This window comes from Oryx dammah, unplaced genomic scaffold (assembly GCF_014754425.2).
Source record: "Oryx dammah isolate SB20612 unplaced genomic scaffold, SCBI_Odam_1.1 HiC_scaffold_2, whole genome shotgun sequence".
Lineage (NCBI taxonomy): Eukaryota > Metazoa > Chordata > Mammalia > Artiodactyla > Bovidae > Oryx > Oryx dammah.
Genome location: NW_024070186.1, coordinates 5,196,176 through 5,212,221, shown reverse-complemented (window position 1 = coordinate 5,212,221; position 16,046 = coordinate 5,196,176). Strand labels below are relative to the sequence as shown.

Sequence of the window (16,046 nt, the reverse complement as noted above, 5' to 3'; positions counted from 1 at the left end):
TTTGAGAGATTGTACGTTTCTAGGAATTTATCCATTTCTTCCAGGTTGTCCATTTTACTGGTGTATAATTGTTTGTAGTAACCTCTTATGATCATTCGTACTTCTGTGATGTCAGTTGTAACTTCTTTCTTATTTCTTATTTGACTTATTTGGGCTCTCTTCCTTGATTAGTTTAATTAAAAATTTGTCTATTTTGTTTATATTTTCAACAAAGCAGGTCTTAGTTTCACTTTTCTTTCTTTCTTTTTTTTTTTTTTAGTTTCTATTTCATTTATTTCTGCTCTCTTCTTTATGATTTCTTTCCTTCTACTGACTTTGGGTTTTGGTTGTTTGTTTTCTAGTTCCTTTAGGTATAAAGTTCGGTGTCTGAGGTTTCCTTTATTTCTGAGGTGGTCTTGCGTCGCTATAAACCTCCCTTTTAGAATTGCTTTTGCTGATTGTGATTGTTGTGTTTCCATTTTTATTTATCTCAAGATGTTTTTTTTCCTCTTTGACTTCTTCAGTGACCTATTAGTTGCTTAGCTCTTAGGTGTTTGTGGTTTTTGCAGTTCTTTCTTGTGGTTGATTTCTAGTCTTGGATTCTTGTGGTCAGAAAAGATGTTTGATGTGGTTTCAGTCTTTTTAAATTTATTGAGACTTGTTTTGAGCCCTGGTGCGTGATTTGTCTTGGAGAATGTTCTATGTGCCCTTGAAAAGGATGTGTATTCTGCTGTTTTGGGATGGGATGTTCTGTAGATATCTATTAAGTCCATTGGGTCTAATGTGTAAGATAAGTGGTTTGCTTAATGATGATTTTTCTGCCTAGGTAATTTATCCATTGATACAAGTGGCGTGTTACTACCTCCTAGTAATATTGTGTTACTGTTCATTTTTCCCATTATGTCTGTTAATATTTGCTTTATGTATTTGGGTGCTCTTATGTTAGATGCATATGTATTTAAAATTGTATCTTTTTTTGGATTGATCCATTGTCTCTTGTTACAGTCTTTGTTTTAAACTCTATTTTGTCTGATACAAAGTATTGCTATCCCAGCTTTCTGTTTTCCATTTACATGGAATACCTTTTTTCATACCCTCACTTGGAGTCTGTGTGTGTCTTTAGATCTGAACTGAGTCTCTATAGGCAGCATTTATATGGGTCTTGTTTTCTTTATTTTTTTATTATTTATTTTTCTTTTCTTTATCCACTGTATGTCTTCTGATTTAGTCTGTTTACATTTAAAGTAATTATTGATAGGTATTTGGTCATCATTTAGGGTTATTTTTGTAGTTTTCTTTGGTTCCTTTCTTCTTTTGTTCTCTTTCATTATAATTGATGACTATCTTTAGTGGGTTCCTTCTTTGTCTTTTCTGTGTGTGTCTATTAGAGATTTTTGACTTGTGGTTACCATGAGGTTTGTGTGCTCTATGCTGGGCTCACTCAGTCATGTCTGACTCTCTGTGACCCCATGGACTCTAGCCTGCCAGGCTCCTCTGTCCGTGGGATTCTCCTGGCAGGAATCCCATAGTGGGGTGCCATTTCCTCCTCCAGGGGATCTTCCTGACCTAGGGATTATTGAACCCATGTCTCTTATGTCTCCTGAATTGACAAGCAGATTCTTCACTACCAGCACCACCTGGGAAGCCCCAAGGTGTGCATATAACAATACATATAATCATGCGTCTGTGCATATACATATATTTACATATGATTATTTTAAGTTCATGTCCTTTTAAGTTCAGATGCATTCTAACAACTGTGCATTTTTACTGACACTGTCCACATTTCATGTTTCTGGCATCACATTTTACATCTTTTTGTTTTATGTATCCCTTCAGTTCAGTTGCTCAGTTGTGTCTGACTCTTTGTGACCCCATGGACTGCAGCACACCAGACTTCCCTGTCCATCACCAACTCCCAGAGCTTGCTCACACTCATGACCATCGAGTCAGTGATGCCATCCAGTCATCTCAACCTCTGCCGCCCCCTTCTCCTCCGCCTTCAGTGTCCCAGCATCAGGGGCTTTTCCAGTGAGTCAGCTCTTCGCATCAGGTGGCCAAAGTATTGGAGTTTCAGCTTTGGAATCAGTCCTTCCAATGAATATTCAGGACTGATCTCCTTTAGGATGGACTGGCTGGATCTCCTTGCAGTCCAAGGGACTCTCAAGAGTTTTCTCCAACATCACAGTTCAGAAGCATCAATTCTTCGGCGCTCAGCTTTCTTTATAGTCCAACTCTCACATCCATACATGACTACTGAAAAAAAACATAGCTTTGACTAGACAGACCTTTGTTGGCATGTATGTATCTCTTACCATACTTTTAAGTTATGTATGTATCCCTTAACCATACATATTGTGGATATAGATGATTTTGCTGCTTTTGTTTATTAACCTTTCTACTAGCTTTATAAGTAATTTATCTACTGGCTTTACTCTATGTAGTGTGTGTGTGTGTGTGTGTGTGAATCATTCAGTCATGTCCGACTCTTTGTGACCCCATGGACTGTAGCCCACTGGGCTCCCATGTCCATGGGATTCTCCAGGCAGGGCTGCTGGAGTAAGTTGCCATTTCCTTCTCCTTGGGGATCTTCCCAACCCAGGGATCGAACCCTGGTCTCCTGCATTGCAGGCAGATTCTTTCCCATCTGAGCCACCAGGGAAGCCCCTTTTATTGTACACCTACGTTTACCAATAAGATTTTTCCTTTTGTAATTTTCTGGTTGTGGCCTTTTCTTTTTCACTCAGAGACGTGCCTAGAGATGTAAAGTGGGTTTAGTAGTGCTGAACTCTTAGCTTTTGTTTATCTGTGAAACTGTCTTCCCTTTTTCTCAAATCTAAATGATAATCTTACTTGGTAGAGTATTCTTGGCTGTAGGCTTTTTTTCCTTTCAGTACTTTTAATATATTGTGCCTTTCCCTTCTGACCTGCAAGGTTTATGCTACAAGTCAGCTGATGGTCATATGGGAATTTCCTTGCTCTTCTCTTGCTGATTTTAAGATTTTCTCTTTGCCAATAATTTTTCCTATTTTAACTGCAGTGTATCTTGGTGTGGACCTTTAAGTTCTCTACCCCTTTCTCTATTCTCCTTCTCAGACCCCTGTGATGGGAATGTTAGGTCAATATGCTTGATGTTGTCCCAGAAGTCTCTTAAAGTATCCTCATTTTTAAAAATGCTTTTCTTTCTTCAGCTAGGACAGTTTCCGCCTCTCTGTCTTCCATCTCAGTGATTCATTCCTCTGTATCATCTAATCTAGCACTGATTACTTCTAGTACATACTTCTTATTTCCACTGTTGTATTCCTCAGCTGTTTGTTTCTTTTTCTAGTTATTCTCTAACAGTTTATTAAACATCTCACTGTGTTCATGCATTCTCCTGAATTCACTGAACATCTTAATGACCATTACCTTGAACTCTTTATCAGGTAGATTGCTTAGTTCTTCTTCTGGGGTTTCTTTGTTCCTTCACTGGGGACATTTTCTTCTTTTGCCTCTTTCTGCCTCGTTTTATTTTTGTTTTTATGTGTTAACTATGTCACTTGTGTTTCTTGGTATTGGAGAAGTGGAGACGTCCCTGTGGAGGAGACGTTCTGTGGGCCCGGTGGCACGCCCCTCCGCTCAGCCAAGCTCGGTGCCCGAGCAGTGCCCTCTACGGGTTGCATGGGCCCCTCTGAGGGGCTGACTACCATGAGTCCAGTTGGATGCCAGGCCCTGCCTCACATACAGGCTGCCAGCCACGGGTGGGCACAGTCAGGTCCCAGAGCAGCTGTCTGAGAAGCCCAGGGGCGCCTAGAGCTGGTGCTGGCGTGTTGATGGGTCGGGCTGTGTCCCATGATTAAGGCACTTTGGAGTGTGTGAAGATGGAGTGAAGTGTGGCCTGGTGATGGGTTTCTTTACCGTGATAATGCTGACATTCACATCAAAATGCTATGAAAGTTACTGAGCAGAAACACAACCAGCCTGAGCAGGCTTCTCACATGATGGATTGGCTCCGGGAAGGTTGCTGCTGTGAGCCCCATGTTATGCCGGAATTCATGATCTCCAGAGGAGAGGATTTTGATCCGAGTTCAGAGATGAAGCATGACTACTTGGAGCTTTTTGTATAGCCCAAGGGATCCCTGAGGCTTTTCCTTTGCTGCCACTTGGAAGTACCTGGACGTGGAATGTTTTATCATAAAGCTGATTACTTTCTCAGTTCTCTAGCATTTATTCCCCCATTCAGGTTCCTCTGAATTGCTGGTTTTCTGTCCAAACAAAATTTGCAGCCATGCCTTCGTGCCCTTGAATGTCAGTGATACCTGGGACCTTCCTCTGAAAAGCTTAGCAGCAATTCTTGTTTATACTTTCTACTCCTTTATACTCCTTACGTTAAAGAGTGATGAAGTCCTGAAATAAAGAGATGTTCTGCTCATGTAGAAATAGGTTTCATGTGTCAGAAAGGAGTTTAGCGTTTGTTGGCTGATGTGTGGCAGGGGCAGGGTGAGGCACAAATGATATAGAAGAGACTAAGAACAGAAATTGTATTGATGAGCTTCTCGGAAATGTGGCCTTAGAGAAATTAGTCTGATTTATGTCCAAAAATCACATCTATCCCAGGCCATGATTTGCCACATTTAAAATAGCAAAGAAATGTGTGTATGTGTGTGTGTTTTTAAATATCTTCCAAATTGTTTGGTTTGTGACATCATTAGAAAAAGAATATAAGTTTCTAAGTTGACTCCTTGAAATAAGACAGATCTTTTGGATTTATACGCTCTTTTGTTTTTCTGAGTCAATATGATCAACTCTGTAGACACACCCAGTATTTATTGAGCGTATATGGTGTTCTGTAAACTCAGTAGAGACTTCTGAAACAGGATAATAATGTTAACCATTTCAAGGATTTTATAGTCGCATTGGGGAGACGAGACTCCTGCATTAGAAGTAGGAAATGATGTAAGATAGGATGTTGTTTGTTGTAAACTAATGTAATACAGATTGTTAGCCCTGTGAACTTTAAAGGAGAGGTAGTAATTACAATGAGAAGGGCCTTCCCTGGTGGCCTCAGTGGTAAAGAATCCGCCTGCCAGTGCAGGAGACGCAGGTTTGATCCCTGGTCTGGGGAGATTCTGCATGCCACGGGGCAACTAACTCCTGTGCCGCAACTATTGGACTTGTGCTGTGGAGCCTGGAAACCGCAACAGCTGAGCCCACACACTACAACTGCCGAAGCCCCCGTGCTCCAGAGCTCGAGCTCTGCACCAGGAGAAGCCCCCACCATGAGAGGCCCGTGCACTGCGCCTGGAGAGCAGCCCCCCTTGCCAGAACCGGAGAAGGCCTATGTGCAGAGGAAGGTGCTAAAGAGCATCTGAAAGCAGAGCAGTCAGAGGGGACCAGAGGGCCCGCCAGGAGCAGGGGCAGCGTGAGCAGAGGCGTTCAGTGTGGGGACTGAGTGTGGGCCCCAGCGGGGCTGAGAGCAGGGCCGGGGAGAGCCAGGCGTGGGGACAGGGCACTGGGGGCCGGGGAGAGCCAGGCATGGGGACAGGGCACTGGGAACCGGCAGGCCAGAGCAGAGGAGGCCTTGAGAGGACAGGAGACACCTCATGCTCTAGGGCAGCCTGGCCCAGAGGCACTTCCTGCCAGGATGAAACGTTCTGTGCCCATGCTGTGTGATATCTAGCTCCCAGGACGCTTGGTCCTTGAGCTCTTGAAATGTGACTACTGTGACTAAGGAGCTGATTTGTAAACTTAATTATCTATGACCACGAGTGAGTAGTGATTACGTACGGATAGCGTAGCTCTAGAGATAGGTAGCCGTTTACAGCTTCTGATCGGATGTAGGACTCAATCAAGTGCTGATTAAAGAATAGTAATTTCAGATTCAAACTGCATCCTCACTTGGAGAATGATATAACTAATAAAAATGTGGTAAAACTGTTTTGTAACTTTGTTATCTCCTGGCTTTTTTATTAGGGGCTGCGATTTATCCAACTGAAAAATCCTTGGAGCCATTTACGTTGGAAAGGAAGATATAGTGAAAATGATGTAAAAAACTGGACCCCAGAATTGCAAAAGTATTTAAACTTTGATCCTCGAACAGCTCAGAAAATAGACAATGGTAAATAACTTTTTAATTTAATAATACGTGTTTAACATGCTTTAACAGTGTAAAATGTACTCAACTGACAAGTGATTAAGGTCTTTTTAGACTAACAAAGACATTTAATTTTTAGGAATATTTTGGATTTCATGGGATGATCTCTGCCAGTATTATGATGTAATTTACTTGAGTTGGAATCCAGGTCTTTTTAAAGAATCAACATGTATTCACAGGTAACTTTTTTGCACATTTCAAAATATGCTTCATAGTAGTGTCCCTTTTTTCATTTAAAATGAAATTATTTGGGAAGACTAGTATTCTCTCTTTTTATCATGCCCATAGAGGGCTTCCCTAGTAGCTGAGCTAGCAAAGAATCTGCCTGCCAGGCAGGAGACCCCGGTCATTTCCTGGGTTGGGAAGATCCGCTGGAGAAGGGACAGGCTCCCCACTCGAGTGTTCCTGGGCTTCCCCTGTGGCTCAGCTGGTAAAGAATCTGCCCGCAGTGTGGGAGACCTGGGTTCGGTCCCTGGGTTGGGAAGAGCCCCTGGAGGAGGGCATGGCAACCTACTCCAGTGTTCTTGCCTGGAGAATCCCCATGGACGGAGGAGCCTGGCGGGCTACAGTCCATGGGGTCACAGAGTCGGACATGACTGAGCGACTAAGCACACTGCTTGCATAGAGAACTACCATGTAATAGTCACTCTTCCTCGTATGCTTCTTGATTACGCCAAAAGAACAAGGAAACCTTATAACCTAACTGTATTTGAAGCCAAACTTTTTAAAATAGCGTCTCAGCTTAGCTCTGTGAGAAGTTTCACTACGACCTCCTTGCTGATGTTGTCTCTTAGTACGTGGGACGCTAAGCAGGGACCGGTGAAGGACGCCTACAGCCTGGCCAACAACCCCCAGTACAAGTTGGAGGTGCAGTGTCCACAGGGGGGCGCCGCCGTCTGGGTTTTGCTCAGCAGGCACATAACGGATAAGGTACTGGCACCCCCTTGCACCCACGCAGACACTGTCAGACACAGACCCGTGCGAGCGGGGCGCAGCTTGGCCGCCGGCCGGTCTCCGGCACGTGGGTGGCTCGAAACCGTGTTTCCTTAGATGAACGAACGTTTTCCCCAAAGCAAGTTGATGGTTTACAGTTACACACTTCAAATCTCTTTCAGAAGTCATGTATGAAGAACAGTGTGAGGGGGTCTGTGCTTTCTAGTGAGAGTTGTAGTGTTGATTATATACACTTTAGGTCTTAAGAATATGAACGTAGAAATACGCTCCAGGGGTCTTGGAAATGCCGATGCATTAGGCCTGGTTTTATAACGGGAAACCATAATGTTAATGGTTTCAGAGTGTTTCTGTAGCACATGCTTCATACAGCGTGCTCATCTACTGAAATTACAGTTTAATTGACACATTTTATAACACTAAATGGAAATGCTTTTAAACTTAGAAATAATCTCCTCCTCCCCTCCTCATCTACACACACACACACACACAGGAACATAGTGAGTCGATTTTCCTAACCATATTGAATTCTTTGTGCTTTTAGGATGATTTTGCAAATAATCGAGAATTTATCACAATGGTTGTATACAAGACTGATGGGAAAAAAGTTTATTACCCAGGTATGTTTAGTAAACAGACATTCAAACAAACACTAAAATTCTATTTGTGTGGTTAATTTGAAAAATGACAAATTTTATGTAGGTAATACAAATAAATTAATAATTATGCTGATAAGACTAATAGAAACCGCTCACACAGATGTGTGGCTATTTATGCTACTTGTGTGTGTTATTTTTTTTTAATTTAGAGACCTCAGGAATTTCTGCACTCGCACATTGCTGTCAGAGCTTTATTTCTAAAATTTAAATCCTATCTTTTTCTCTGATCAGAAAATCTGTGGTTTTCTGTGGACTCTTGGATAAAGTCCAGGCTCTTGAGTGAGATGTCTGAGGCTTTTTATACTCTGGCCTTCTCCTTAAGGCATCCTCGGCACAGGTCTGGCTGCTCCTGAATACATCATGCCCGTGTTGTCCTCCTCTCTCTCAGTTCTTCCACCAAGAGTCTCTTCTCCCTGGCCTCTTCCCGCATATTCCTTTTCCTCTATTCTTTGTAATGAATGTGTTAAGATCCAGTTCATGTTATTTCCTCTGTGATAACCTTCCTGCCAGATACAGTGAATCTTCCCCTAAGGCATTGACTTACTGTGTTGAGACCATTTTGCTTTCACGTTAAAAGAAAATTTTTTATCATTTACTCCATGGTAGGAACTACTGGTTTATATTCTAGTTTGGGAGACAGAAAGAGAAAAAAGTTTAATACTGACACCTGTGTAGAAAGAAGTAACATAGGGTGTTCATGACTGCTTGTTCACTTTGGTTGGGTGGCCGTGGAAGGCCTTTTGAGAAGGAGGAAGAGAAACTCTGAATGACGAACAGGAGTCAGTCGTGCAAAGACAGAGGTAAGAGCGTCGCAAGCAGAGGGAACAGCCAGTGCAAGGACCCTAACATGGGCCAAACATTGTTTTCTGGGAAGAGAAGGAAGACCCGGAGGCCTGGGCAGTGGGTGTCAGAAGTGGTCAGATGTATGCAGGCTTAGATCACGTGAGGTTCCGTCAGCCCAGCCCAGGAAAGGGTCGGAATTTTGCTCCAAGCATGATGGAAATCTTTGGAGGGTCTCAGGAAAATGACATTATCTGATGTGTGTATGTGTTTTGTTTTTAAGAAAATTCTTTGTAGAATATATTTGAGGGGACAAAAAATGGAAGCAGAGAACCCAATTAGGTGATCTTTATTTCTGTGAGAAGCGACGGTGGGTTGAACCTGTGGTGGTAAAGTGGGGATGAGGAGGGGACAGGTTTGCGTTTGGTTAGGATTGTCAGGACTTGCTGGGTTAGAGGGGGGATGGCAGGAGTCCAGGACGGCGCCTGCGCTTTTGGCTTGAGAAGCAGAAAGGCGTGACGCCGACTGCGGTGCGGGGGCCGGACAGGGAGCAGAGCTGCTGTGGAGGGAAGCAGAAGTTAACTTTGGGTCTTGTTAGATTTGAGATCCCTGTTAGCTCTCCCATTGCTGTAACCTATTGAGATTAGATTAGAGACAGGTGGACTTAGCTCCCCAGCAGCATCTTTGACCTTGACAGGGACAGAGTGGCCACAGGTGGGCTGGGATCCCAGGGGAAAGGATCAGGCGTGCCTGAGGTGAGGCTCTCTCAAGAAGGCCATGTGGAGGAGCAGACAGGGATGGCTAAGGTGGGGTCAGAAGTGGAGGAGCAGGCACGGATGGCTAAGGTGGGGTCAGAAGTGGTTTTGTCGAGTTTCATTTTGCTTGATCTTAGGAAAAGGTAGCCTTCTTCCCCGCTGCACCAAGGGTATCCTGAGGTTCTCTGGGGTGGGCACGACACACAGTCGATCCAGTGATAAACATCAAGTTAAACAAGCCACATTTTCCATGGTGGTCATTATACATCGAAAACACAAAGGTGGTGAGTTACAATCCTAGCGTTAACGTATTACACGGCTTTGGAATTTCAGAGAACTTGTTACTCTTTATGCTGGGATTTTTTAAAAAACAATTTCCTTCCTCTCTTACACAGAGCGACTTTGCCACTCCAGGGCACTTTCTGGTTTACAGTTTTATTTTGATCACGACACTCAGAAGTAAATTGGACTGTTCTCCATCCGACAGAAAAGTACATTGAGACATAGGTCAGACTATTCTGGATCACAGACGCGCCAGTCCTTTCCCGCTCACACTGGACCACACCACCTCTAAGCACGAGAGACTCACTACATTTGAGATACTAAAGTTTTTTCTACAAGTTACATTATCCAATATTCAGTGTTTCTAAATAATATCAGCAATATAGCATTGATCTTAAATGACTTAATTGATATGCATGAAATGACTTTATTGTATCAGCCTTGACTCGAGCCTGTCAAAGAATATCTCAGGCAGCATTTCCTATAGCAGCAAAATCCTGGAAATAAACCAGATCTCCACATCATCTGGACACCTAGATGGGGAAGCACAGATACAGTGTGTCCGCCTCACATGATGGCGTATGTTGTTGCACATGCAGATTTGAAAGGAGTGAACCTCTGTAGACCAACACGGATCTCAAAAGCCTGAGTGAGAAATGAGGTGCAGAACAAGACACACTGCTTGTTTCTTTAGATACATGGTCACGAGTGTGTGTGTGTAAAAGTCTGCAAAGATGCCCATCAAATCCATCAGCGTGGAATGGAATAAGACTTAATGGTGGTGGTTAAAGGAGCTGTTTTACAAAGAAGCTAGAATGACAGAAAAGGATAACTGGATCCTGAGTGGTGGAGAATATAGATAACGTGTTTATATACTTCTTTGTGTCTTTTTAAAAATTTTCCTCAAAAGGAAAAAAGAAGTTAAGGTTGATTTTAAAATCTTCTGCCAGGAGAGAAAAATAAGAGACAGGGCAAATAGCAGGGATTATCATATACCTCGTTGAATGTATTCCAAAAAGATTGCTTTCTGTGTATTAGAAATTATTTAATTTTCAAGTTTTAAGTTGTTTAAAGTTTTAAATTGAAATTGTAATTCTTTAATACCATTGTATTTTAAAGACAGAATTAAGGGGATGTCCATCCATTTAATTATTTTTCCTACCGTCAACCATAAAACTTAAAAACTACAGAGAATGAAGTCCCATCTTCTGTAAACCCACTTGTTTATTCGCAGCTGACCCACCTCCATACATTGATGGGATTCGAATTAACAGCCCTCACTATCTGACTAAGATTAAGCTGACCACTCCAGGGACCCACACCTTTACGCTAGTGGTTTCCCAGTATGAAAAGCAGAATACCATCCATTACACAGTGCGGGTAAGTAAACCAGCACGACAGAGTGATGATAGAGAGTACATAACGCCTCTGCTTGTGAGACTACCTACAAAAAGGCTTATTTATGAAGATTGACCTTTATACACTGCTGAGTGTGTATTTATCTGTATAACAGTTTTGTTAAATTATGACGGTGATTCATGCAGAAAATAATGTTTTTGAACAGTAATGAAATGTTTTTATTTTGAATAACATTTTGAATGAATATTTTAGGTTTTAGAGTAGTGGTTTAGTCCCGAGGCAATGTGGTATATTGGACCAATAAACCTCACAGAGCAATAAAAACTCCTTTAGTCTTCATAATACTTTTATTGACTTAAAAAAGAAAACTTTGAACTTAGTGAAAGGAAATTGACTGCCTGTAAACATATTGCTCTCATGTAACTGGGAAGGTCATTGTAATTGTCTTCTTCATAGATCTGTTTGCCGTAACTTAGTAAAGAAGCTCGAACGAATAGATTTTTAGTGATGAAAGGGACACTGGGGAGCTGCTTTCTTAAGATGCAGAAGCCAGGACCTGGGGGGTTGTGGTGTGTCCCGAGATAAGCACCCTGGCCACCCCCCTGCAGTCCTTTAATCCTGCCCTGATACAGGAGGCCCACAGAATCGGGGCTGTCAACTACCCCGATTTCTTAGTCTTCCAGAACATTCTAAAGTGTATTATAAGTATACATTGTATCACTATAATAATTTTTTTTTCACTCTAGGTGTACTCAGCATGCAGCTTTACTTTTTCAAAGATTCCTTCCCCATACACTGTATCAAAACAGGTAAAAGAGATTTTTTTTCTTTGGGTCACAGTCTCATTGAAATCTTAGAAGTCCCCCTTTTTTTTTCTTTCACATTTAACAGTTTCTTACAAAGTAAAAACATTGTAGGATTTGACTGTAAGTATAGTCTCCAGTCCGGGTTGGGACACACGCACTTCAGTGGGCACAGAGTGATCCTGTGGGGAAAAGTTGAATTCAGAGAAGGAAGATGCGTGCACACCTTGGTCAGCAGGGACGGCGGTGTGCAGGAGCCTTTTAAACAGCATATGAGACTGATTCTACAGGGCGGGCTGGACGTGGGCAAGAGGATTTGAGGGGGAGTCCTTGGCAGGGAGGACTCCAAGACGGGGGGTGGAGACAGGGCTGAGACAGCAAGGTGGCCGGGCTGATTGGAGAGTCACACTGGAGAGATAGATGATGGAGCCACAGTGGAAAGCTGCCTTTTTTCTTTTTTAAAGGTGCAGAGGAATTTTATTGTCTTTAAAGCAGAATTCTAGAATGTGAAGTTTTGTTAATACAAAGGCTTTGTTTTATTAGATTAATGGAAAGTGGAGTGGTCAGAGTGCCGGAGGTTGTGGAAATTTCCAAGAGACTCACAAAAATAACCCTATTTACCAATTCCATATAGAAAAGACGGGGCCGCTACTGATAGAGCTAAGAGGACCAAGGTTTGTGATAAAGTTAACTTTCTTAAATTAATGATACTGTGTTAAAAATGAGCTTAGTGGAACAGGATAGGGTTTTGAAACATATTTGTATGGACACTTCGTCTGTGATTAAAGACAGTATTGCATAAAAGTGAGGAAGATGTGCTGGAATAATTAATAGCCATGTACAAGAAAGGTGATCAGGCCTCTGACTCACATCCAGTCTAAAATTCAGTTCCAGGTAGCTTACTGAAAATAGGAGATAATAGCCTCAGGATAAGGAAAGACGTCTCAAGACAAGTACATGAAAAGATTTGTAAATATCCTACGTTATTAAGAAAAAAGTCTGTAGGTTTTAAAAAATAACAAGAATAAAAACTTTTAACAGGCATGTCATAAGAGAAACAATCCAAACAGCCAATAGATTGTAAGAGCCAAAATTTAGACCAGCCAGTGTTCATCAGTGGCTTTTAAAAGACTATAAAATAGTCATGCGGTAGAGTCCTATGTAACAGTGAAAATAAAGAACAGCTCCCCACAACACGCTTGGTGGGTCTCAGGACCGAGGCTGAGCAACGGAAGCCACACAACACAGTATGTACTGCGCTTCCACTTGCATGAAGCCAAGAGCATGTGGAGCTGAGCTGTCGCTGAGGGTGCACTCAGGCAGCCACAGCGCAGGCAGGGCAGGAGCGGGAGCAGCAGACGAGCTCGCTCTGGGGACAGAAGCCGTGGCCAGAGGCCCACATGGGGGCGCTCCTCACGGCGCTGCCGAGGGGGTGCCTGGGCGTCTGTTCACTTTTGCTAAGCTTCGTTTGTTTCATGTGCACTGTTATATTTCTTATGTATTGTGTTGTATTTCCCAGTTTTAAAAGGTTTAAAAAAGAGAATACAAATAAAAATAGTACCAGCTTCTAAATAAAACTAGGCTTAATTTTGCCTGCCGGTAATTACAAACTGTTTTGAAAGAAACTAATAATCCTTTAGATAGGACTAAGCTATTTTTCTACAATCATTTTCAAAAATGTCTTTTGATTGGCAAAACAAGGTACATAATTGCCCTTTTGTATTTCATTTCTAGGAAGCTTGAATATGGAAAAATGTTTATTGACTGTGTATTTTTTCTCTCTTCATATATTTATTCATATCTTTAGCCCATTTTTCTGTTGCACTGGTCATGTTTTTAATTGTAAGCATGAATAGGGTATGTATGTAGAATATTAACTCGTTCACATATTTGCAGGCATTTTTCCCAGATTTTTTTTTCTCACGTAACAAAAAATTTTTCATTATAATCAAACCTGTTTCTTTTGGTTTATTTTGCTGTGGCCAGGAAGTCTTGCCCTAATATCAGAGTTTCACTGTACTTTCTTCTAGCTCTTTTATGGTTTTAATTCTTTTTTTTAAATACATATGGATTGTGTTTTATATTTGGTGTGAAATACAATGAAACAATTTTTTTTTTCTAAGTTTTTGTCATCACCACCTGCGTAAATAATCCTTTCCCTACTGATTTGGAATGTCATGTCTACCATAGGCTAATTCTTCTGTAAATTTAGATTTTATTTCAGGGTTCTCTCCTTTTCCTTTTTTTTTTTTTTTTGCCTAATACACTGTTTTAACATTATTCTCTGAGGGCCTGTGATAAAAATAGTCTTTTATAAAGTAAATTTCGTAAAATGTCCACCTTTATGGCTTCAACTTAAAAAGATAAATGACATTTTCTGTAATTAAGAGTAAAAATAGTATGCATGTGCCTCAGAGTGCTGTTTCCTCCTACTGAAGCTTTAGAAACCTGTACTTAATAGTCTGTCTGCACTTTAGGTATAGTGATTTTGGGTATATGTGTGAGACAACTTAATAACAGCAGTGATTTACTCTTTTTTTACTGCTAGGCAGTACAGTGTTGGATTTGAAGTTGTAACAGTTTCTGTGGTGGGAGACCCTGGTCCCCATGGGTTCCAGAGGAAATCTAGTGGTGACTACAGGTAATGTTGGCTTTCTGATTGCTGTCTAATTCACACTCTGCTTTCTGGGGCATCATCACTTAAAAACCTTGTTCTCATTTTCCCTGAACACAGGTGTGGGTTTTGCTACCTGGAACTAGAAAATATACCTGCTGGGATCTACAATATCATTCCCAGTACTTTCTTGCCTAAACAAGAAGGACCCTTTTTCTTGGACTTTAATAGTATTATCCCCATCAAGACAACACAGCTACAGTGACAGAAACCTCAGCAACCACTGGATCTTACACTCACCAAACATCAGCTCTGCAACTGAGGACACAGATCTCGAGGACACTGCAACACAGCAGTCAGAACAGAGCGGACTCTCTCAAAACGCTCCTGTGGAATCTGGCGCTGAAGTCAGGCTGTGTGGTGAGAACTGTATGTAGTCAGAATTGCCCTCTGTCGCTCAGAAGTACTGTTTACGTGGTTGTGTGTGTACACAGAGTGGGCTTGCACTTAGGGGCCGTGTTATATGAAAGCGTGTAGACGATCGTAAAGGTTAGACACAGTCAAGCACTGATATGGACGCCCGTACCGAGACCGCATGAGGGAAGTGCAAACTCGCGGAGCAGAACGGCGGCTGGGATGCTTCTCTGGAGTACTTACGCTGTGTTTGTCTTTTGGCAGCACATGTTGTAAGGTAAACCTGCTTGTGTTGTTAACTCTCCTGTGTGTCCTGGGCAACAAATGACCAAATGAATTGTGTTACCATGAGATTTTAGTTCTGTGTTAATTATGACTTTAAGTGTTTACTGTTGCCCAGAGGTCATGAAAGGATAAAGCGTTCAAGAAACACAGTTGACTTTATAGCGCGGAGATGCTCATGCTTAAGAGTGAAGGTTGCTGAGGCTGGACCCCTGTCTCCCACTGACTCATTGAAGAGGACTGAGATATGGTCATCAGTGCCGTTTTATCTGGTTGAGGAAAGCAGTAGTCTGAGACACTGAAAACATTTCAATTTAGTTTGTATAGCCTTTCTTTAAATTGCTCCATACAGTTCAGTGTTCTTACGGTAAGAGCACTCTAAAAAAACATGATTAAGAATTTAATACATGGTGATTGGGTCGCAAGATACTGTTATGTGTAACCCATTGTTTACATAAAAATCCATTAGAGTAGAATGACTCAGTCAAGATTTTAAAGATCTAAAAATAGTAGAATTTTTCATCTCTATTAAAACTTTTGTATTTCTATTACCTTTAATCGAAATAAAATGTTTATACTTATGGAAACTGCATAGTTTAACCTGGAGAAATTATTAAAGAACTTCATATGGTATGTTCCATCTAAAAGAGAACTCATGACTTGCATGAAAATTCACATTTTTACCAAAAAAAAAAAGTCTATTCTTCATTCAGGCTAGTGGCAGATTGTTGTGTTAGTGAGATGTCATTTTGGTAAATACTTCAGTGCTTTCACTTTTAATATATTTTAGGTAGGTTAATTTTCCGTGACTTGAAAGAAAAATCTAAAGCCTAACAGGTATATTTATTATAGGCATGATTTGAGCCTTTTGTGTTAAAGATCTTCTCACAGATGCAAACTGGGACCTAATCCCTGCCTTCAAAACCCAATGGAGGAGACCTATATAAACAGTTACTGTATTGCAATGCTGAATTCTGTAGAGAGCTGTAAACAGAGCACACGATGACTAACTTTGGTTGGACCGATACAGAAAGA

At 41.5% G+C, this 16,046-nt stretch overlaps 1 protein-coding gene across 2 annotated transcripts in view; it reads left to right on the top strand.

Moving 5' to 3' along the window:
• CAPN7 (calpain 7) overlaps positions 1 to 15,598 on the top strand; it is a 47,725-nt gene extending 32,127 nt beyond the window's left edge. The window contains exons 13-21 of one of the 2 annotated variants that reach the window (XM_040263786.1): positions 5,932 to 6,076; positions 6,192 to 6,291; positions 6,907 to 7,042; positions 7,608 to 7,683; positions 10,774 to 10,919; positions 11,645 to 11,707; positions 12,245 to 12,375; positions 14,250 to 14,342; positions 14,436 to 15,598. In XM_040263786.1, coding sequence (XP_040119720.1) covers positions 5,932 to 6,076; positions 6,192 to 6,291; positions 6,907 to 7,042; positions 7,608 to 7,683; positions 10,774 to 10,919; positions 11,645 to 11,707; positions 12,245 to 12,375; positions 14,250 to 14,342; positions 14,436 to 14,580 — 1,035 coding nt within the window. In that variant the 3' untranslated portion in view covers positions 14,581 to 15,598. The remainder of the gene's footprint in view (positions 1 to 5,931; positions 6,077 to 6,191; positions 6,292 to 6,906; positions 7,043 to 7,607; positions 7,684 to 10,773; positions 10,920 to 11,644; positions 11,708 to 12,244; positions 12,376 to 14,249; positions 14,343 to 14,435) is intronic. The other variant, XM_040263789.1, reaches the window with a different exon arrangement.
• Positions 15,599 to 16,046: the final 448 nt, after the last annotated feature.